Raw genomic sequence first — 24,708 nt, 5'->3', positions numbered from 1 at the left:
GTTGGTGAATTAAATAAAGTGTATGCATCCCTAAACCAAAGAAAAACTCTTTGCTTTTGAATTATGTAAATATCATTAGTCATTTAAGATTGTTACAAATGTAACGATGCAGGTGACTGGTAGAAACATTGGTATCTAAGGGCTGAATGGGAGACCGGGGTTTATCTAACAGTGATACCCATTACTGGGTTTGAATTACCGATACCCTCGCATGACAATAGAAGTGTCACGATAAACATATCTGATAAAAACATATGCTAATATTTAATGTTTATAAAGCATTAATCTGCAAATCAGTTATTTATCAAAATCAATGCCGAAAAAAACAAGGGGACCAAATGGGTTTCGCATTTGACATTCATTGAAATTCGTGCGTTTTATTAATATTTTTTTTTCCAAAACTAAGTTATTTAAAAAATGTACGCCTTTTGTAGAAATGTTATAGCTTTATTGAAATTTTAATGAACTATTTTAGGTCCATCTTCCTCCAACGTACCTTCAATGCTTTAATTGGATTTTAATTATTGCATCTACGTCCTCAAAGAGTGTAACAATTTATATGATGATCCTTATGTTGGCGTTGCCAACAGGACTAAGTTAGTGGACCAACAACGAAGAGATTATTACAACTTTTGGGAAAGATTATACCATGTCGATTGTTAAAGCTTAAGAAACCAAATATTTATGAGATTAATAAGAGTTAAAATACCTATTGACAACCTTCATAGTGTAATTAAGTTTTACAAGTGTTTCAAACATTGATTAATCCTAATGACTTTCCCATGAGCCTTCACTGGAACAAGCCCTCAGGATCAAACCAATGGAGTGACTGAATTAACGAAAACTCAGTTCCAGCATCCGCATTATGACGGCGGTAGACATATTGAAAGTGGAGGAACATCCACACATAATCCCAGACCCGCTGCCTTCTGGAAACTACGTGGCACGACAGCTACGCGCTGTGTATGATGACAGCAGTAATCTGCTTCCAGCATCAGCAGGGTCACAGAGGTCATACAATAAGTATATGTCTGTGACAACACAGGATTTCTTTATTAAGGATTTCAAAGAGCATGAACCCGATTATGACGATACGGTAGGTATATTTGTAGATTATAGAAAATTCAAATAAGTACACTTTAAAAAAGTAGCTTTCGACAAGCCTCAGTGTCATAATGGTTACTGCATTTGGACTGATCACTGAATGCTGATCTCCAAATGGACTAAATAGTTCTTGTACTGAAGATGTGCATGGAATTAGTATAACATTTGTTTATTCAATGATTTAATTAGTATTTTGAGTTCAAAATATGTTCCTAATCAAATCGTTAGATAATGTTTAAATTTTACTTGGGAGGCGGAACAAAACATTAACTTGTAATCTTAAGCGATCCTTTTTCCTGAATATTGATTTGCCTTTTTTTCAAGGAAGATGATTTTGCCAAAAAAAAATTTAAGAAAAAATACGTTCCGTATCCATAAGATTGACAAAGGGTGCTTGATGCTCACGTGTGGTGTAATCCGATATATTCCCTAAATAAACTGCCATTTACTAGAAGTGCATTCCTTACAGATGACAGCTGAGTGTTTAGGATGCAATATCTTAAAAAGCGGATACTTTTTATTTGTTAATTATGTATTTGAAAGAATAGATCACGGTTATAGTCCTATTTTGATCACTTCTGATAAGGCATTTGACTGAGTGTAATCACATTTGTGCTTTAAACCCTCATTGAACCATAAAACACTTTGAATGAATAATCATACGTGGATATCAATTCTCGTGTTCTTTTTTTTTTTTTTTTTTTTTTTTTTTCTAAATTATCACGTTCGTCGATTTCATTTCAGTATCTCATCGACAAAAAATACGTTTCGTTCAGATAGTAATTTAACTACTTGTAGTTTGATCCAACCACACAATTCACGAAAATAAGTCACCTACATTGTAGGTTCTGTGTTTGCAAAAGTAATATTATCAACGAAGCTCAACAGAGATACAAGGAATCTTTAGAGTTATCGGAGCAATGAAGTTAATTCAAATCTTTAGCGTAATCAATGCTATAACCTTAGGAACTCTAGATGAACGTGCTGTCTCTAGACCACCGATGCTCTTTGTTTGTCAAGGGTGACAAAAAAAAAACACTACTAGATACTGTAAAGTGATTTTGAATAACGTGTTGTTACGGTGACATCTTTAGAGTGAAATTGTGCTCCTCAACGTCTGTTTACTTTCTCATCGCCCCTGACACTACTGACAAATTTAACTGAAATCTATTCATAAATTAGATCCATTTCTAACGGTATTGAGTATTAAATGTTAGACAATATTCAAGAGGCTTTTCAGACTTTTGAAATTATGTAATAAAATAATTCTTTTATATTAATTCGATTATTAATATAGAAAGCTTTGTTCGACAAACTTTTTTGACAAACAAGCTATTACCGTCAGACGTGTATTGACGTTTTTCAAACATTTGCTCACATAATTGGAAAGAAAAGGGAATATCGGATGTTCTGTAAATTGGTGGAAATGGATTAATGGCGTTGATATAAATCATGAATTTTTCGGTCAGTATCTATTCACATTATCAGATCTCCGCAAGTATGAAACATGATATTAGACGCTCGTCTCTCCTTTTTTCACATTCTCATTTTACCCCTCCCAAAAATAAAGATATTTTGATTTTAACCTAATGAACATTTTATTGGTATCTGCGCAAATTTTGTTTGATTCCTACTTTTTTGTCACATCTTGTTTTTTTCCAATTTATTTTTCTCCGCAACCTTGTTTAGAATTATTATACTTGATTTATTAAAAGAACCGTAGAAAGAAAACAAATTCAGAAATAAGTAACTTTTTTATTTCATAATTAAGGTTTGTAACTTTTTTTCTAAATAAAAAACGGTTTTGAGCAAGTCCTAATTTCAATTTAAAAGATTAAATGATTTTCTGAGTGGAGCTTGAGATAAACAACCAAGCTTGTCTCAAATCATGACCTTCATTTCGAAATCATCTAGGATAAAAAAAAAAACACAAGAGTGAACCCATATTAATACCATGAAAAAAAAACTTTATCGTCAATTTTTCGAGTCAATTTAATGTGATGACACCAAATTCGCTCTTGCTCGATTGTGTTTTGTATGCTTTTCAAATGCTTTCGAAATTCTGCGAACATTTTTGTAATCAGTCTTTGATCGAAGTGATGTAACCCCGGGGATGTAACGTCAAGCCTCGTAATGTTTTCTTGCTAAGGAGTCTATTTTCTCCGTGAGATCTCCTAATCTTCGCTCTGTATGACATGAGCTTCTCATCTGGTGTTATACGTGTATGAGAAGATAAAATTACCAGAGTGTTTATCTTTCCCGGTAACATTGTCCATACATTCAATTATTTTGGGGTTTGTTTTGCTTCTCTGTTTTCATATTTTTATCGTTTATTGAGTTTGTTTTTTTCCCTTATGTTTTGTTGTTATTTTTTGTCTGCTTTGTTTACTTGTTTGTTTGTTTTTGTTGTTTGTTTGATTGTGTATTTTTTTGTTGCTGTTGTTTGTTTCCTTTTTATTTCTCTGTTTATTTTCTTTTGTTACTTACTTAATATTTGTTTTCGATTTCTTTACTTCTTATGTTTCTTTAATTATCGATTTTTGAATATGGTTCCAACTTTGATTTAGTCAAATGACTTGCTTCTGTTACGTGTGTATTATCTTATAATCGGTCTTTAGTTAATACGTCAATTCTACATGTGTTTAAGTGGCATTTACAATTGGTCATGACATTTAAATATCAAAAAGTTCAATTTATTCGGTTGACCTTTCTTGACCCAAAACTTCGAATAATTTCAATGGATTTACTTCAAAACTGTCAAAAATGAAGGAATTAACCATGTGTAAAATTGACAGAACAGTTAATTCGGTAATTTGTCCTCTTAGTCAATAATAATAAAACAATGCAGATCACTTATCTCAAAATCTCTTTTTTTTTTAAATTAAATTTAAAATACGGCGTTCGTTTTATTCTCATTTCCGTCTTCAACCATAAGAGCTGACAATGTGGCTAACAAGCTAATATTGCCATGCAGGCGCAGGTATTTTGGAAAGCTGGAAAAGGTGGATTCAAAAGGTTAATGCTATGCCTGTTTTTGCTCAATGTTAGAAAGCCATGGTTTTGTAATTTCATTAAAGACTTTGAAAGAATTGATCTATTAAGAAGAAACTTTGGTTAGTAGCTTGGAAAAGAACGACAACTATTCCTAATCGAAGAACAATTTCCAGACCAGTTATCAGAAAACACAACACTTTACATATTGGAAATCAGTTGCACAAAACTCTTTAAAACATATATAAGCTATCAAATATTATTTTCAAGCAGCCCAAAATGATTTCATAATTAATACGGACTAAACATAAAAAAACAATTTCCGACTTTATGTAGCAGTCTTTTTTATAAATCACGCAGAATGTGATTCACGCATTTCAAAAACCCACCGAATTCTGTTTTATTTCTTGTTCAGAAACAGAAATAGTTACTGATCACATAATCAGTCTTAGTTTTTTATTTGGTTGTTGCACTTTTGTGATAAATATTATATAGATTGTACATGAAATTTGAAAGAGTCGATCGTTCTTGATTTGGCTTTGGTTGATTTTAGTTGGAGATGAATGTATGTTTTCTAAAAAGTACAGATCTGAATGCAGAAAAGATTGATGTTATGTGATAGTATACCCTATGTAGACTGAAAAAGCATCATTTGTTTAGTGGGTTTTTCTTTACCATGAATCACTTCTTCTATAGGACGTGTCTGAATTTTATGTGGACTAGTACTTATACAGTCAGCGAGTGTAAAAACTGTCCGCCGGTATATTTTAGTCAGTTAAGTATAATTATTCTTTATAACTCTTCGCCAGTACTGGTAGAATAATTAAAAATAGAAATATAAAATGCAAGTATAATAACCAAGTTCTGCCTTTCTTTAATTGGAGTAAACTACTATCGTGTAGTAAATATCATAAATATAACATATATTCTAATGCATTTTTGCGTGAGAAACGAAAAATACATTATTAAGCATGCAACCCAGTCCCGTTTCCGATCTTTGTCACTGATCCATAATTTGGTACATACCAATCTGTCAAAGTACTAATACACAGCACTGATTAATGAGCACGTGAATCACTGTAAGACGATTAAACGGTTTTGATTTCATTCATAGCCTATTCTTTTCTATACCCTTAAAAAGTTTGCCCAAGCTTTTAATCTTGACTACAAAGATATGGACTAAACTCAAATCTTTCGTTTAATTTATAGCTGATTAAATTGACAAATCTTTTCTCCGAACAAAAAGCTAATTGGGCAGAACGAGTAGGGTTGTGCATGTCTTGCACTTCCCAATGATATCCTTATTTAGTTTTTCTTTATAACTTTGGACATAAAATCTCCAGTGTGTAAATATAGTTTGTAGTCATGTGCAATTGTTGTTTATAATGGCTGGAATAACTAAACTACCTCCAATACCAGAGCTTAGCTATACAGTAAGTAGGCATACTAATAGAGATTTGAAAAAAAATATATGCAAGTAAATAAGAAATGAACCTAGAATCTATGAAAATGTGTTGTATTTTTTTTTTTTTTGCCATTTTTTAGTTTTTAAATTAAAGTCTCTCTCTCTCTCTCTCTCTCTCTCTCTCTCTCTCTCTCAATTCTTTACAGCGCCAGATACGTGTACATATGTACTTCTTAAGCACCATTTTCTACCTTTTTTACCGTACATGTTATTCATCCTTTTCGTTGACTACATTATAAGTTTCTAAATTTACAAAGACTTTCTGTAATATGTCAATGTTGTAACAGAACATAGTTATCTCTAATATACCACTACCTTCAACACTAGGCGTTTCTGCATAAAAACTCTAATTTTCAGTGATGTAATATTTTTTGTATGTGTCAACCCAAGAGTGGTTAAAAGGGCGAAGTATCAGAAAAAATATGATTTTCCCTATCTGCGTACAATTCGTTTGTAGGATCATTATTGTTTCAATGAAAGGTGAGGAGCATTGCCGAAGTTTTCCCCAAAGCAAGCATCGTGACGTATACTGAATAACTGTTTTTTTAGTATTTCAACCAGAGGCGGATCCAGAAATTTTTAAAGGGAAAGGATTCCAGAAAATAGGAGGGTTCCCTGCTATTTTGGCCATATTTCCCACGAATTTAACAAAAATTTTTCCAGGCAAAAAGGATTCCGAGACATCCGGAATCCTCACTTCCTCGCCCGACACCCCCCCCCCCCCGATCCGTAAACTGTATTTTAAATGGACATTATACTGAATACAACTCTCGGATTATAAAGTAAAGTAAACATGTTTCGTTACAGGATGCTGCAAAATTAGTGAGTATAGTAGCAGGCTCGCATTTACATGCCATATGCTATATATATTCATCACAACTATGCAATACTATAATGCTATCAGCAATGAATACATCAACTCATTCATTTTCACTCTTTTATTTATTAAAAAGCTATAGCAATCGTACTCGAGAATACTTTTGATATTTTTACTGTCCATCTAGCTGAATGACTTCGTGCTATAGAGCCATTAGCTCAACATTAATTTTAAATGCATTTTATACTGCATGTTTCATGCTTTTCGTCTTATTTTCCACGTTACATGTTATACAACTGTATCGGATTAAGCATAAATTTCCGTTGTACAAATTATGTTTCGCATACATAACATTTAAAAATCAATTTTCAGTACCATTCAATACTCAACTGAACCTAATCTGACACTGAATTTAAATATCACATTAAATAACAATATACTGCCAGGATAATTTACAATATAGGTTATTCTACATGAAATAAACAGGAAGTTCATGCTTAATTCGGCCAGGTTGTACATCGTGTGCATTGCTGCATGAGAACTCTTTGATATTTTCATGCATGTTCGTCAATGACAATCGTAACACATGCAAAGATTTTTTTTTATTTACGGTACCACTTTGTCTTTGAATTATAGCAAATGTATAAAACAGGGTTTTAGAAAAAAAGAATCATTAGATGTTTTAAAAAAATCCGCAGAAAAGTTCATCTGGGCTCCTGGCTAAAACTGTTGTCATGATAAAAAGTATAACGTTTACATGGGAATGTTTCAGATGCACTATTTTAAAGAAATGACTGTGATGGGATATATTGTATTATATTATCTTTATGTAATATTTAGAATACATCCATGGTGCGACTTAATGAACAAATGAAATACCATCTTCCTAAGTCAGGGTATATTTGAGTACATGTTCTACCTCAAACGAATAAAGGTGGATTCTATGTCCTGACTTTGAAGGAAGTTGCAATACATTTAAGGGGCCCATTTTTGTAATAATTCGTGTTTCGTGGAATGGATCAGAAGTAGAGTATACATAGTGGTTATTTAAAGCCAGTTGTATTTGCCTGAATTTGGTGTTGATGATATGTTTTATGGTTGAATGTTAAACATAATCTTCCATTACTAAGATTATTTTCACCTCTTGTTTCATTAGAACATAAATGTAGTTAACTAGATTTCAACTGTATTTGCCATAATTAAACTATACTTTTCGAGGATATTCAAAATAAACATTTATATTATCACACATAATGATCTCTGGTTTAATCATATTTAACCTTCAATTATGAATTTCATGTTTATGACATATTCGTGTCTCTAAAATCACAGCATTTGTATACCAAAGTGATTTTTGGAACTTGAATGTTTGTGTTTAAGCCACTGAATAATGACTTTAAACTGTATGATTTCAATACAAGGTTGACATTAGATATATAAATTGGTATGTAATGACGCTGAGGTTTTTAATGGATGGAAACTCTATATGCACAATCCGTTGAAGATCTTTCAAGCGTTGCATTTTTTGGTTTGGGGTTTTTTGGACGTCGTTGGGTGTATGCGAATTAATTCCTATGGAGAGTCAACGTTGCACGTAATCAGAACTAGGATTATATAGATAGGATATTAAGATTAAGAATACATGTAGATAGGGGAATTTACAGTATCCCTTGTGTCTTCATTGAAGAGAATGGTTCGGTTGTTTGAATCAGAGGTAAGAAGCATATAATATCACCACCATTATGCTTCATCATCGTCGTCGTCTGTTTTCATTATTGATTTTATTTCAGCAAATGTATAAGTGAATTGAAAAGAAATGTCCGCTTGTCACACCAAATAGAAAAAACAATGCATTTATATTGAAGGCAAATATTAGCTTAGTTTATCGTCACAATTTACATATGCTGTACTATCATTTTTATCTTAATTATTGTCATCCATGCCATCATCATAATTCCAATGTTAATGATATTAAATGTATAGTACATTGATTAATAGAAATCTCACTAATGCAGGTTTGCAAGCGTCTGAAAAATGCATTTGCGTAAATGTTATATCAGTGTGCTGGTAGTCCCTATAACAATTCACTTATTGTATGGAGAACCTGTTGGTGAACTCTACCGATTTTGGAACTATTCTATCAGAATTTGTGAACTTGAGTATTTAACATAAATTTCGACCCCAAAGAAATGTGATCATACGTTTCGTACGTTTACACATACATGTACGTAAATTATCACATGATTAATTAAGATTCTAAAGTTGGTGTTACTGGAAACCGAAGTCACTTATCCAATAATACTGACCGAAGATTTTTTATGCATCGTCTATCATGTTTTACACGAGTTATTAAAGGGCATTTGAATCTTATTGCTGTTTTGTCCTGTCTGATTGTTTTAAGTCTGACGTCTGTCTTTGATCACAATATCGTGTCAATTATAAAACAAGAATCTGTAATAGTTAAATGGAACTAGAAAAAAAGCTTTTCCATTTCAACAGCCTTATCAAAACCATGAGCGTGACAGCTGTCACCCACTTTAAATATTAGCATAAATGTCCATGTTACTGTACATTCATTTAAAGTGAAATCGGATAATCAGTTAATACTCAAAAGGAAAAGGCTAACTTACGAGGTCATCACTGTTTTTTTTTCATAGTCAATTATGAAGGGGAATTAGAATGTAAATAACTTTTTACAGTCATGTATGTTGGCAGGCTCGTAACCAAAACATTGGTTTGGAGTAACGTAATCGATATTATGCATTCACTTTGAAAATATGTTGTCAAAATGTTAATTAATATCAATATGAATTGATTACCCTTAGCAAACAAAGGCCTGCTCTGCGATATTTTCCTTTTATGCAAAGCAATGTTATATCTATTATGCAATAAATGATCAAGTTATGTGTCTTTAATGTCGTTTACTATAACTTGAGTTTAAAGATCGTTCGACTTAAAACGTTTTGTTTACATTAAGATTTTACATATTACGCAAGAGACATACTAAACGAGTTCAGATTTTTCGTTCTCGTTTAAAGATACAATAATGATACTAACTGAATATTTTTGTTGAATTTAAAACATGAAATAGTGATCAAGGGACACAACCCTCGAAGATTCAAATAAAGTAGACTGTATTTAATACATTTTTTGTACTAAACGCTTTAATTCGAATCAAGGGGAAAACTATAAGAATAATGGCTTATGAAGCTTTTAAGTGTATAAAACTCGTACTTTACTTTTTCAGCCATTCCAGAGAAAGCGGGAGACAGTAGCTGATGTTCTCCTGAAGCCTCATGATAACCAGGTATGTATATCTTTATCTGGAAATCGTTAAAAAGAAATCATGTAATTGCCACATGTTAAGGGTATATGTCTGAAGTTACCAGAGTTATACCTTTACTATGTATTATGTAATCTGTCTATGAGGATGTGTTGTATAATACAACTAAAACTTGCGTGTACTTAGAACAGTTATTTATCATACATTTAGTATCAAACACAGCAGTTTTTGTTTATTTTGTTAAATTCTAAATTGCTAAACCCGTATCAATCAACATGATACCCCTGTATCGCATGGCTAACTTTCTTAATTTTAGTATGTTAGTATTAATGCTCTTCTCTAGACGTTAAATACACATGATGCTTGCCTCTTCACGTGTAAGCTCTTATTCTGTTTTCGATAGAGCATGACAGCAAAATGAGTGCTCTGTGTGCTTAAGAGACTGTCCATGGAGCTATGATATGGATGGCACAGGGTAAATTTTATCCCACAGATTTGTTTGTTCAGATGTAATGTTTTTTATCGTATATACGTCCAATAGTACAAAGATTTCTATAAATCGACATTGGATGGCTCAGAAAATTATTCTAAAGTTCCCTAAGAAAGCCACCAATTTTTGTGCAAAAAGAAAGAGTTATCTCCCTTTTCAACGAATTTCAATGCGTTCTATGTAATTTATTTCTCTTTAACCAAAAACCAACATTCAACCTTGAGAAAGGATACATATGCGATATGACATGGATGAGAATTTTTCATGTGTCACCTGCTGCCTGGTTTTTGTGTGGACGCCCTCTTACATTTGTTAGTCACTTGATACATTTAAGTCATGTTTTTAGGGGATATCAGTGTTTTACCCTTTAAAGGAAACCATATTTAAGGAAGGAGACGTTTGATATTGGTTTGAATGCAAACAAATTCAACTTTTAATTCAACTGTCTCTTAAGTCTTTTAAGATGTACAATGCAAGTACATGTAACACTTTGAGTGTATATAAGCAGTAATCCGAAATACAACTTAAACTTCAACCATTATATAAGCCCACGAAGACATTGACCACAGATTATGATATCCAAAGACAGCCATTTAATTTAAAAATAACAAAATCGACATCGGCTTTTAAAAACACATGCGCAATCATCCATTGAACAATTAAACACCATTAAACATATTGAAAGGATGACGTATTTCATAATCCGGTTCTAAGTTGTATAATTGTCCGGGGTATTGTCGCTTAGATACCCATTAGATAACGTTTTTTTACCCATCTTTCACCCTTGTAAACATTGGAAATACACAAGGTAAGCATATTATTTGTGTAATGCAGAGATTACAATTTTATCTGTTTTAAGCATTTAAACCCATTGATTATTTCTTTATTTATTTGTTTATGACTTTACTGTGCATATGCTGTGTGTAATTAGGTATTGATTAAGGCTGTGTCGACAGCTAGAAGGTCTCCTCGCAGTTGTCCGTCTAAATTCTTTGTTTGCTTTCTTAAAGGATTACTGAATCAGATACTTAAGCAACAATCATTGATTGTAGACAGAATGTCGTATTGTCTATCTTATTTCGACAAATAGAAAAAACTGTTTTACCTCATAAATCGTCCACTTTCCATACATTATGGTTATTGTACCAGGGAGACAGATGAGCCTCTAAATATTGAAAAGTTACCTCGTCCCGGGTCCCTGGTCTCTGCTTACTTGACCACATCTTAATGAAATTGGTTCAATTGTTTTTCGATAGTACTGAATTTTGTTGAGAATATACTTGCCTTTCACAATGTTTGATGTGTTAAGCACCTGGTATTGTTCTTGTGTCCTGGACTTTATTTGTGTAGATATTCTATTGGTCCCTGGAGTTGATTGTACTTAATCCTGGACTTTGTTTGTGTAGTTATTCTATTTGTTCCTGGAGTTGATTGTACTTAGTCCTGGACTTTGTTTGTGTAGTTATTCTACTGGTCCCTGGGATTGATTGTTCTTAGTCCTGGACTTTGTTTGTGTAGTTATTCTACTGGTCCCTGGCGTTGATTGTACTTAGTCCTGGACTTTGTGTAGTTATTCTATTGGTCCCTGGAGTTGATTGTACTCAGTCCTGGACTTTGTTTGTGTAGTTATTCTACTGGTCCCTGGCGTTGATTGTACTTAGTCCTGGACTTTGTGTAGTTATTCTATTGGTCCCTGGAGTTGATTGTACTCAGTCCTGGACTTTGTTTGTGTAGTTATTCTACTGGTCCCTGGGGTTGATTGTTCTTAGTCCTGGACTTTCTTTGTGCAGTTGTTCTTTTGGTCCCTGGAGTTGTTTGTACTTAGTCCTGGGTTTTGTTTGAAACGTTATTCTATTAGGCCTTAGTGCTGAATGTGCATTGTTCTGTGAGTCAATGATGATGTTTGTTTTTACTCCCGGATTTTGTTTTTATATTTATTCTGTTAGTCCCTGGTATTGTTTGTGTTTTGATCTGTTCGTCAATAGTATTGTTTGTGTTTTTTTCTGTGTTTTGTTTTGTTAGTACTCTTTGGTGTTTTTGCGTTGTGTTTTGTTTGTCCCTTGCGTTGTTTTTGTGTTTTAATCTGTTCAGTTTGTTTGTTTGTTGATTTGTTTAGTTCCTGATGTTAATTGTACATTCTTTGGCTGTCTTTTTATATTTTGGTTTAATTTGAGCTTTGTAATTTCTGTAAATAGATATCGCACTGTTTAAGACGTCTGTAAGTGTGTTGTTCTATGATCTGCAAGTCTTTCCTTGGTCAGTGACTGACAAACGTATTTTGTTTGACCTCTGTTCCTGTTTGTAATATGATCACAACAATTGGATAAATAATTGTTATAATGTACGTAAATCGTTAGCTGTGGTTTGGTATTCTTTGAACGATCTCTGTAATTTGAAATTTGCCTTAAAATCTCCCGTTTTACTAGCAGGTATGACGGAGGGGAATAAATCTTGAAGAAACCTGTAGTACACAAAACAAAATTCTACCAAGCCGTCTGGCATAAAGCCAAATACAAGCGTATTTTTCTTTATAAATTCGTTTCTAATAATTTGGTTGCACACTAAGTTCACTTATTTATAGCCTTGGTAATCTTTTTCCATTGTTTTATTGTTACATGTACCTGCACATCCTGTTTTCATGTTTTCCTGTTATAACTCAAAATCAAAGTGCTCAGGTGAAGTAAGCAAGGCAGGATCGAGATGAATACGAAACTCGACGTACATGTATTTGGGATGTTTTTTTCGTGTTAATGAAATGGTTCATACCTTGATAAATCCATTTCATTTAACCAATTATATGTTTGTTTGTTTGTTTTTTAGCTCTTAGTATTGTTTCAACCTTTATGGCTTCTTAGAGATGACTTGTTCTGTTGAACAAACATCTGATAACCGCCGTATGTTTCTCTAAATATCCAATTTATTACCATTTCTGATCGCTAAAATATTTCAAATCATACATACAAAATATCAACTGTGAAAATATTGTTTACACACTTGAGGTGTCCTCAAAAAGTAAAACTAAGTTTAAATACCCTGTAGAACTTTTTAATAGTTTGATAGTACTTTAATATATTGAGCAGTTTAAGTATTTGAACTATTTATGAGTGCATTTGTAGCTTAGTTACGATCGGGTCAGTCTTCTCAAAATACAACAACCCTGAACGATTTAAAACATTTAATTACATTTGATAATATCTCAGCTGTATAACACGAAAGGAATATTGTAATGTGATGATAGAATAACCGTGTAAGAAGTCGTCGGGCACGTAGCTGAGGCCAAATTGAAGTGTATGCAAATTTATGCGAAGCCCCCCCCCTTCCCCCCCTCCCCCCCCCCCAAGCTCCTGGATAGCGTTTTAGAGCATCATATATACCTCTCCTGGATGTATTTTATCTAAAAATTGGCAAAATTAAGTGCAGACAAAAGCTTTTTTGCCTAACGCCTGGTCGTAGTGATATTTTGTCAGTACTAGTGTTAGGGATGCATTACCGAAAGTGTAGCGATTATCTATTTGGTATACCACTATTTTATTTGAATAAACTCCGTCGCTATGTACACACAGATATATACTATGCATGTTAGCCCATTTAAATCCGACATTTTACTACATCATTCAATTTTTTCCAACCTAAATAAATTACAGGCCTGTCATTAAAGTCAAATTCGACAAATTGGTTGTGCTTCATCTAGTCTGTGAATATTTTCATGAATTAACCTGCTCAAAACTTACAGTTTTGAAGCTGATGCATGATGGGAATATTGCTATATATGCTTTAGACCATGTTTTTTCTATTGTTTGTTGAATATTTTTTTGTAGTACTTCGGATTGTACTTTCTTGAGTATTTCGTTTCCATTTTCTTTGTAAGTTTGTATGTTTGTTGTTAAAATCCATTCTTAACATTTTTCTTATTTCTGACACACAAGACTACCAACAAGTCGAGCACGCCCGTCTTTGCAATGGTACCAAACAGGAGTTTAGACATGCAGTAGTGTCTAAAAGCCATTATTATAATATATATATGTAAGCGGTTGTATTATTTGTAATTGTTTCGTTAGATATGTTTGTGAGTAAAACTGTATCGGAAGAACCACAATGTACTAATCAAATAATTACAAAGGTGTCGCTTATTTGTAAGGATATGAGATTCGAAAAATACTCTTGGTCTGAGGATGTACTGCTTCTAGATTTTATTCTCAGTGGAATTAATTCTTTTCCAATCAGTTTTGAATTTATCACTTTTTATGCGACGTTCTTGTCCGGCTTTATCGAAATGAAATGCTGATTAGAATATCTATTCGGTCCTTGCCTGTCTATCTGTATCTCTGGAGAAATGGAACTTGTTAAGCATGTGTTCAGAATCCATTAATTCTAATATGGGGGACTTCAGATGATGTCTGCATTTGACGTGCCTTTATATGTAGTGGAAGTAAAACATGACTTATCTGATCCGAATCAGTTCTATTATCAACAGATTTTATTCGGTACAACACTGAGATTCCAATGTGTATCGTAATATACTGTTAACGTACTCTGGCTAACCGGAACTAGTCCGTGAATGCGAAACAAGAAGAGCCGATTATTGCTCGTGGAATTACCTGCTCTATTAACATGTTTATACATGTATGTTGATTTTTTTTTTAATATTCCCGGAAGAAAATTTGTTTTTAGGACGTTTTAGGAATAACCATTTAACTGTCCTTCTGTCTGTCAATACTAAATTGTAGATCAGTAGCTATTTAGTCATTTGATGATGAAACTGTGCATTTATGAGCTTATAACGGCAGTTCATTCACTTTTGTACATATGTACTTCACTAATTCCAACATTTAATTGGAGAGATTCATTTAAATCGTCTTATGTTCCCCTGTTAATGGAAATATTACATTTTGGGAGTGGGGGATGACAAAATGTTGTTTTCTTTTATAGATGTTTCATAGTTGGAGCGTACCACCGAGGTACGTGTCTGATGAGGAGTTTGGAATACCAGGTGAGTGATCCAAATGTTTGTCGGAAAAGGTCATTTTGCATCTACACCCAATAAACAAAAAAGCGGTTATATTTACTGAAAGTGTATTGTAAAGCATACATACGAAATAAAGATACCTATTATAAACTTAAAAAAAACCACACATCTTAAATTGGAGTGGCGCACTGAATGAATGGAACAATTATAAGGACTGGTCTGATTTTAATTGCACAAATCTAGAAATAATGACATTTTGAGTATTCAACACCTGTAACAGGTACATGTACAGAAGTCACCTAACCTGCATGAACATTACAATAACGTTGGAATTTCACATTCAGATGTTTTGGGAAGTTGGACAAAAAAATGTGGAGTTGATGTAGTGATGTTTATTTTCTCTGGACATGAGACTAGATATGCATGCAACTACATCTTTTGGTTGTTGTCTTGTAGATACTACCCCTGAAGAGGTGAAGAAAGTTGTTACTCCACCATCACCGGAAAGAATTAGTCGCCAAATGTCGTGTATGTATTAAACCAACATAAAACGGTCATGAGTTTTGTCGGCATATTGGATTTTGTTGTCTGCCAAGCTATTTTCTGACTTGGTTGGGGTATGGAGGAACGGAATTCCAACCTTTTACTTTGTATGAGTAACTCGATTTATGGTCATGCAATTTTAAGACTAAAAAGAAGTGGTCTAAAAAGAAACTGTATTTAGTTTAATATTGAATTTCCAAGAAAAGAACCAATACCGAAGTCGGTATTAGATTCCAGTGATTTTTATTTTATATATATTTTCAGAAAATATTCACAAACCAAAAGACTGAAAAGAAGTGCAAAGTTGTTACATATATAACTTATGCGATAATTATATGCATGACACTGTTTCCCTTTCTGTCAAATGTCAATCCTAGAACACGCACAGCAACTTATATACAACCCAACGCAGGATTACGATTTTTCATTTAATAAATAAATATCTTTTAAAAAAGGTTAGTCTGCTTCCCAAGTTTTATGAAATTCAAATATATGGCTACAAAAGACCTAATCATTTTAACTATCAAAACCTTACAGGTACAAAGGAGGAGCTAAAGTGTAAGATTTCATAGGCTGACTTTATTATTATTTTCTTCTTCAACACCGTTGTCATTCGACGCATCAAGATGATCGACAAGCCTTTGTGAATAACAGTGTGACCTTCTGTCAACATGTCCAAAAAACGGAACATTTCTAGTTGTCTATTGGTATCATTCAAGAACCGTGGTTCCAGTAACAGCGGCTCTACTAAAATCATTCTTAAACTGATTTATAGTAGGTCTGTAGGATATTTAGAACTTATTTTGAAATATTGGGTCGATCTAATCTGCAAAAACTGTCATGAAGTAGGGTAAAAATGGCTCTGTCGATCGTAATCTTACAACAAAGTGTAAAGAAAAGATTTCGTTCTTGTCTTGTCTTCAGGAATAACACAGCAGTTGTGGAACCAGAAAATCATAGAAAGGAGGACTCATATATCATAGAGTACCAGGCTATATTATTTGCTCATTTTTATGCTAATTTGACACAAGCGGAGTTACAACCCTCCGACCACCCAAGCGGAGTTACAACCCTCCGACCACCCAAGCTTCGCCAAGTGCTACACATGAGGCCTACCGTGTCTTCTTTTTTTTACCACACGCACTACATTGATTCATCGAATGACAGTCGTGTTAAGGTTCTGACTTCTGATTGTTCAAAAGGATATCTCAGTCTTACTTATACTAGAATATACTGTTTTAATATATTCTTATTCTACAGTCTTGCTCGAAATCGTTTAAACTTTTTTTAGATATTGTGTATTTCTGGAATAGGTTGCTAGTAGTAGATCTACCACTGTATTAATAGTGTGTACCTAAGAATTAACATGTTCCTAGATGTGATTACATATCCTTTCTAGCATTCTTTTCTCCTTAAAACTTTATACTGAAAAGTCTTGGTGTCAAGAAAAAATACTTACAGCTGCGATTACTTCTAATCTGTCTTAAATTCTGTCAGAATCTATCAGGCAAATTTTCATATGACAGCAGATAGAACAGAAATCCTTACCGATCCTGACAGTGTCTGACAGACGCTGTCCTGGATTGTTTCACACTTTGTCTTATTCCCTTACAGATCATGAGAGAAACTGTCCTGGATCGTAACAAAGAAATACGATAAGCTGTATTCTACGTGACGTCATTTAGGCTGGAAGTTCGGTTAACTTGAAAACTGTTCAAATTGGAACATTAGAGCACAGGGGTTTGCTCCCACTATCAAATATGCAGCCGTACTAGTGTAGGTATAACCTATACTAGTGTGGCTGCATATAACGTATACTAGTGTGGCTGCATATTTGATAGTGGGAGCAAGCCCTTGTGACTAGAGCAGTAAATCGTTTCCGCGTGGTGTGATTTAGGAACAAGTGGCAAGTCCGATTAAAAATAACCTAACCATTTTAATATAAAAATGAAAATAAAACAAAATGTTTCTAGATAACGTTATTCAGACGACAGGGACTGTTCTCGGTAGAAACTCTTCAGAATGACGTTAAACAGAATAATTCCTGTTACAGAAAGTCACGACCCATGACAGCTTATGACAGATCTAGAGTTTGCTCTAAATCATGACAGAGTCTGACAAGGTGTGTCATTGATGTCGACAGTTTCTGACAATTTAGAACTGCTCTATTAACAGAAAACCTTGACAGACCTGATTGATTGATTGTTGGGGTTTAACGTCCGAGCAGCAATATTTCAGCTATATTCAGACGACTGACAGACCTGAAGAGAGGTTGAAGTTGTGCATCAAATACATGATTTTATGGCAACGGCGCTAATTTCTAAAGTATCTTTAATAAGTCAAAGGGAAGGTATTGAAGAAAGCAAAATGACGTACCAGTCAATTTAATCCTTAGTGAATTTCGAGGTTTGGACTGAAACATGCACTCCTCGATATTATTTTAATATACACAAAAGGGATATTCTAATCGAAATAATTTGAATAATTTCAGTGCCAAATATCAATTTACGATCTGGTAAAGCACCTTCCACGGGACTGAAGAGGGAATATACAAAAATACCAACCTCACTTAGAAGTCCAGTTCAAAGAAATGCTGTACCAGTAGCCCCCAAAATGCAAAGAACTCGAACCGACTTGAAACTTGCATCCCCCAAAACAGAACTGCAGAGAGCAGCATCTGCCGTACAGGAACTAGAACAAAGACAAGTCAAAACAGAAAATCGAAACAATATGGAAGATATAAGAAAGGTACTTCGAGTCACATTGAAGTGTTTCTTTTATGTCAATTTCGACTTTGCCAATAATTCTTTATATTCATTTGAATTTGTTAATGAAGTTATGAGACATTATTATACTTTATATCACTTAGTCTATACACTGTTGAATCCAATCTGGTATACCACATCCAAAATCGACGAAAGGCCCGATATGGACACTAAGTACATTATCGGTAAAAAGCCAAGGTTGATGCAGGCGCTTATCAACCTTTAGAAAAAGATGTACGCTCTCCGTTATAGACGTTGTTATTTGGCCAATCAAAAATTTAATAGTTAACTATATATAATTACTGTATATTCAAACCAGATGGATAACGGTAACATATCCAAGTAAATTTTATTCATAGGAATTTCAAAAATCATTGCAACCACACGCAGTTCGAAATGCCGAAAACTATTTCAAATTGGCACCTCAAGCTGACCGGAAGGTGATAGAGCGAATTTTGCGCATGACTGAAAAGAAACACCAGCTGGACAACACTCTTAGGAAATCTTTACTGCCTGATGCAAAGGATACCGTGGACAAATGGCTTGACAATGCAACTGAAGACGGTAATTTAATAAAAGTTCAATGATAAATCAAAATGTCACCCCTTATCACGAAAAACCCGTTTTAGCATATCATTGTTTTTACCACTAATAGCGAATCTGGGATTTGTTATGGTTAGTCAAATAGACGTCTAGGACTGAGTGAAGCGTTAGAGTTGGTGAAAAAATATCAATAATTCGTGCAAACAAAATTATTTCTTTCCGAATTTTAGTGGGTGTGCATGAACGCCCTTCACATCTTTCTTGGATCCGCACTTGGTATTTTTATATTATTTTGTTTGGTTCAATAGGAATCATTACAACTTTTCATATATTCATCGATCCTATTTCAAACAGCTCCGAATATTTCCATTCTTATTTTCTTGACGCACTGATAACTGAAAGAACTCTTTCAAGTAGAACTGCGAAGCTGAACCTTGAACTAGAGGTGGTGTCATTTTTTATGTGAATTCGTTGTACTTGGTGTATATTTGTGGATCATAATAATTGTTCTTACAAATTTTGAAACAATATGTTAAAGCCAAAATCAAACTCACGAATCAGGCCACATTGACTGCTCTGGGAAATTAAAAAAATACACCCTCGCGAGTGTATGACCGTGCATAGTATTTTTCTTAATGTTTTCAGAAAGACGTGTTGCATTGCGATTCTTCAATTCATTAGCTGGGAGTAAACTAATGGGCATATCAGTAGCAGACCAGAAAAAGAGACTTCAACAAGTCATCAAAACACTTGAAGAGTAAGTCAAAACAATGGGTAATGCATCGTGGGGCAAAGGGCCTTCTCAAAATCTGGGACAAACCCTGAGAATTAATCATGTAGCAAACCCCTTCCTCAAAACATTAGGTCCAAACAAACGGAGGGTAATAAGCAGGTGTTTAAACCCCTGACATAAAACATAGGGTTATAATCAGGGCTAAAAGCATGGTTAAATGATTGATTGATTGCTGGGATTTAATGCCCGAGCAGCAATATTTCACCTATATTCAGGCGATGATTATGAAATGGATGATAAAATGAACATGAAGTGATGATGAAATGAAAAATGGGGTTGGACACAAGAATAATGGGGTCGACAAATTTTGATTGCCACTGGAAATAGGGAGAAGTGGGTAGGGTCGGGCAATTTAGCCTTATGTGGCTGAGCCCTATGGTTCCTACTCCGGGAGAATACCACATAAGGGTTCTTTAACGTGCGAGGAACGTGGCATCCTTCCGAACACGATGTACCACTATGGTTTGCGGTCAGGTTTTCCGTATTATAGGGTGACAACCCCAGCATGTAACACGCCAGAGGTACCCCATTCCACCACCCGGGGCACACAACCCAGTTGCTCTGTGGGCAAAGCGTCCCAGCCCCCGGCCAGGGTTCTGATTACTATTTAGTCGCCTTTTACAAGCTTAGCGCTGCTGTGGGTCTATTCTTTTGACACCTGGACCTGCACGGGGCAGCATGGTTAAACGCCTGTATCAAACAAAGAACATTTGTACTTATGCCTGTCTAACCAAATCTTGGAATAAACAAGTAAGACATCTGTATATTATGATGTCCTAAGAACTTTGCTTTCAGAATTTTTTACTGGAGATATCGAATTAGAAATATTCTGCATTTTTGGGCCATGCAAAGTGAAAATGAAATTGTCTTGATACAAAGTACAGTTATTCCTACTCCGATTATACATGCATATACATGTATGATACAGATATATGCTGCAGCATTTCTAACATTAAAAGAAATCTTTCTAAACTGAACTTGCATATAATTTGTTTTCAATTTGTTTCACAATTTCACAATGAATATATTCTTTTTTTTTCCAATACAGAGGTGATGGTAGAGCGGAGCCACAACAAGAATTCCGTCCAAGAATGGCACCGAAGGGAAAAGGCAAATTCAATCACATTCGGTTACTTTCGCCTGCTACTAGAAACAACCGTTGGATGCATACCACGTGGCATCATCTACCAGAATACAAAGAACCAGTAGTAGAAAATTGGAGCTCTCATTACACTCGACCACACGCTGCCGTACCACGCCATTTTGTAATTCATCCAGACTGGGGATAAGAATTGTCTTGTTTAAGACATGGGACATGTTAGAAGAACAAAGTCTGTGATATTTTTTATATATATCTAAAAGTTTAATGCATTTTTTTTCAATGTTGTTGATTTTTTGTAAGTTTATTTCGTTCAGTTGTTTATGCTTCTAATATCTAACTTCTGTGGATTCTGGATATATTCTACCAATCTGATTAAAATTAGACCCATCATTTGTTCCATTCGGTCACTACAGTGACTGCATTTAACAATTGTACATGAACGTCTAACTTCAGTTTGATTGGGCGTGTACAGTAAAACCTCGGGATTTGTCTGTACACACATTTGTATTATGTACTATCGAGCACAGTATTATTAACTTCCTGACACAGGATATCGTACATACGTATACATGTACATGTACATTGGAATAAAAAATCTACAATAAATGTTTTGTCTTTTTATAGATATCTGTGTTAGTACGATCGGCTGGATTAATAAAAATTCAAAGAACACACTGAATTGTTGGGTTATTGCATGACGAATGAAAAATAATCATTTAATAAACAATACATCATATTAAGATGGGTATAAAATATTGATGTGTATTGAAAAAGTCTTTATTGGAAAGGACATTTGTGTCATACACATGTATAATGTACCGTTGGATTGATGTGTTAGAGCATGAATGGATCGGAACTTGTTTCTTTTTTCTCAAAACAACACACAAGCAAAATAAGATGGGATCTGTGTAATGCATTATGTTTGCCACAGAAGGATACAAAAGTAAACAAACATACTATTAGAATGAAACAACACACATATTTAGATACGAAAATGAATCACAAAAAGACAGTTACTTGTTGATTTTTTTCTTATTTGAATTGTTAGACTTTTTTCCAGATTTGAATGTAATATCAAAATACGCCCCTAAAACAATAACTATTCAATTGTAAATATACCGCATTGTTCACAATATTTTGACAGTAATTCTGACTCCACAAAGAAGTTGGGTTCGGACTAAAAGATGACATGAACATTAACGTACTAACAAAGTTATCTGCCGAATAGCCCAAGTATAACATTCGGTGGTATATTGAGAAACAACTAATACAATAAATATGAAATTGTCCTGTCAACAAGTCTCTGAAACTTTCTCATTTTCAAATTGATTTTGACAGTTATTTCCTGTGATAATCTCTACTTTTTTCTCGCTCTTATCTATCCTAATTTGGCCAAATCTCTTGAAATCCTGACAACAGGGTCCGGTTTCATAAGAAATCTCAAATTCAGATTTTCCTCAAAACTTTCCTCAACTCAAATTTCGATCGATCAGATCGCTTGAAATCGAAGATTTGATGAAAGAGTAATCAAAGAAACCAGGATTCTAGCATTAAAAAATGGAAACCAGGGACAAAATCTAGACATGGAAAACAGACACCCACAACAAAGACAATAACATAACCAAAATAATACATACAAATTAACAAAAGTAAATGAACAACCCGGGCTCAACTAAAAACTGGGAGCGTGGACCAGGTGCACCGATTCGAGATTGTGTGTACAAAGTTTACTAACTTTTCCCCGATTGATAGAGCCTGTAAACGTCATTGGTTCAGGGACCTTTGTGAGTGATAGTGTACCGTTTGGTTGATGGATTAGAACATGCATAAATCTGATTTAGTTTCTTGTTTATTAAAAATAAATAAAAGCAAAATAAGAGGGGACCTGTGCAATAAATCATGAATGAAAGATACAAAGATAAATAAACATAGAAATAAACAACACGAAGACATTTAGAAACGAAAAATAAATCAGACAAGTCAAAAAGACAGTCATTTGTTTTTTTTTTTTTTTCTTATTTGAATTGTATTTTCCCCAGTTATATCTTAATTCGATTCGATTGTAAATAAACCGCTTTGTTCACAATATTTATTCAATTTACAAGGAGTAAGTTTTACTCCACGAAGCTGAGTTCTTCTGACATGAAAATTAACGTTCTAACACAGTTTTTAGCTTCAACTTGCCGAGCAGTCCTAGTATAACCTTCGGAGGTATATTATATAAGACTTAATGTGTTTTAAGAATGAATCTTTGATATCAATTGTATTTTGGTGTCCTGGAAGATCTTTGTTCCGATCTTTTTGAAGACGAAGATTTATGTGAACTCACTCTTGATCTGTTATGCATATCTTCCGAGACACGGGACTTGGATCTTCGGGATGTCTCCGACGTCACGGCACTTCCGAGTTTTGAAATTACATGCGCTACTTGGGTGGTACTTATAAATGAGGCAGACAATCGGTATTCCTTCATCTGAAATAAATATCGCCCAATAGATTCTTCTATTTCTGCACATTGTTGACGTATGTCTGTCAATTCCGAAAGCGACTGGATTGGTTGCGAAAATTCCCTTATTGATTTCATAAGGTTCTTGTAATGTTCAAAATTCTTTCTTTTGTTTTCAAAATCGTGAACTTCCTTTTCAAGTTGGTCTTTTATATGTCGATAATGAGTTTCTACGTCTAGTTCAAGATTAGCTTGAAGGGAATCGATATATTTATCGAGCGATTTTCTGAAGTTTTTCACTGACTTTATTGTACTACTTCTTTGTTTTTCAATATCTTCTATAAATTCATTTCGCTCGACCAACGTATCTTTTACTTTTGCGAGCAAGTAATCTATTTTCTGCTCCAATTCATAACTGATGCGAGATTTATTCACAATTCGAGCTGCTTGTTCAATTGGGATAACATTGCAGAGTTTGTGCATACGCTTCCAGCAAACGGCGCAAAATGAGGTAAGGTGATCCATGCAAAAATTGACGATAGGGGTTTTCTCGTGAAACCTACAAGACTGTGACTTGTACAAAGAGTCTGGGATCTCACGTACCTTTTTAATCGGTAATACTTTGTGTTTTGTTTTAGATGACGTCACGGCTTTGTGGTAATTTTCGTGCTCTTCGCACAGCCCATGAGCACAATAAAAGCACCAGAATTCCGCTTGTCTTTTTCCAGTTTCGGAACAAAGACTACATTCTCGTGCCTTCTCCCCTTTCAACAGCAAAGATGTAGCCATAGTACTTGTCTGCAAACTCTCTGCAAATTCTTTCGGATTATCGACAGATCGGAAAGTTATGGGAGTTTCGCAAGTAGGACATGTCACATTCGGTGTTTGACCATTCATTTTCTTTGGTTTTTTATAGTTCTTGACATAATCCGTTATACACATTTCACAAAACGAGTGAAGGCAGGGAAAATTCTTCGGAGCAAACAAATTCTTTTTGCACAGATCGCATATAGTTAAGTCATTTTCCCCATTTATTGTGACTTCTTCTGTACCCGTTATTTCATTTCCTAAACTTCCACGGGAAACAATTCGAGCCATTGTACATAAGCAGAACAAAAATATTCTTCTTACTTCTTAAAGACTAATAAGGAAGATTTTACCATGCGTTTGTAAAATGTAGACCTGTCTTTTGTTTTTAATCAAATGATATTTTGTTGTTCAAGAATATGGCTCAATGACTTTTTTGTTTAGTACAATTAACTATTTTATAAAGGTTTTACAGCGGTTTAACAACTTGCATTTAATGAAACTCGTTAGTTTAATCATACTGCCTGGTTTACAGCAAAAAAGGTGCGAACATTCCTTGTCAAATTATGTAAATAAGTCTACTGACTATAATA

At 34.2% G+C, this 24,708-nt stretch overlaps 2 protein-coding genes across 9 annotated transcripts; one reads left to right on the top strand and one right to left on the bottom strand.

Moving 5' to 3' along the window:
* Positions 1 to 582: 582 nt before the first annotated feature.
* Positions 583 to 21,468, top strand: LOC148611134 (uncharacterized). Of its 8 annotated transcripts, none has more exons than XM_088591296.1 (10): positions 583 to 1,096; positions 6,368 to 6,382; positions 9,625 to 9,684; positions 15,080 to 15,140; positions 15,573 to 15,644; positions 16,197 to 16,217; positions 18,151 to 18,407; positions 18,784 to 18,988; positions 19,613 to 19,724; positions 20,809 to 21,468. In XM_088591296.1, the coding sequence occupies exons 1-10, from the start codon at positions 866 to 868 to the stop codon at positions 21,047 to 21,049; spliced, it is 1,275 nt and encodes a 424-aa protein (XP_088447422.1). In that variant the 5' UTR covers positions 583 to 865; the 3' UTR covers positions 21,050 to 21,468. The 8 variants fall into 8 exon arrangements, with proteins under 8 accessions (XP_088447422.1, XP_088447424.1, XP_088447425.1 ...); XM_088591302.1 differs by lacking the exon at positions 583 to 1,096 and adding an exon at positions 2,502 to 2,568; XM_088591301.1 differs by lacking the exon at positions 583 to 1,096 and adding an exon at positions 5,340 to 5,528.
* A 1,651-nt stretch (positions 21,469 to 23,119) lies between these two features.
* LOC148611133 (uncharacterized) lies at positions 23,120 to 24,406 on the bottom strand. The gene has a single exon (XM_088595221.1). It carries the CDS (start codon positions 24,404 to 24,406, stop codon positions 23,120 to 23,122), a length of 1,287 nt encoding a protein of 428 aa, XP_088451347.1.
* Between the last annotated feature and the right edge of the window lie 302 nt (positions 24,407 to 24,708).

Source organism: Perna viridis, chromosome 7 (assembly GCF_037379345.1).
Source record: "Perna viridis isolate PV_CMFRI_1.1 ecotype Kerala chromosome 7, ASM3737934v1, whole genome shotgun sequence".
Lineage (NCBI taxonomy): Eukaryota > Metazoa > Mollusca > Bivalvia > Mytilida > Mytilidae > Perna > Perna viridis.
This window is presented reverse-complemented; position numbering and strand designations above follow the sequence as displayed.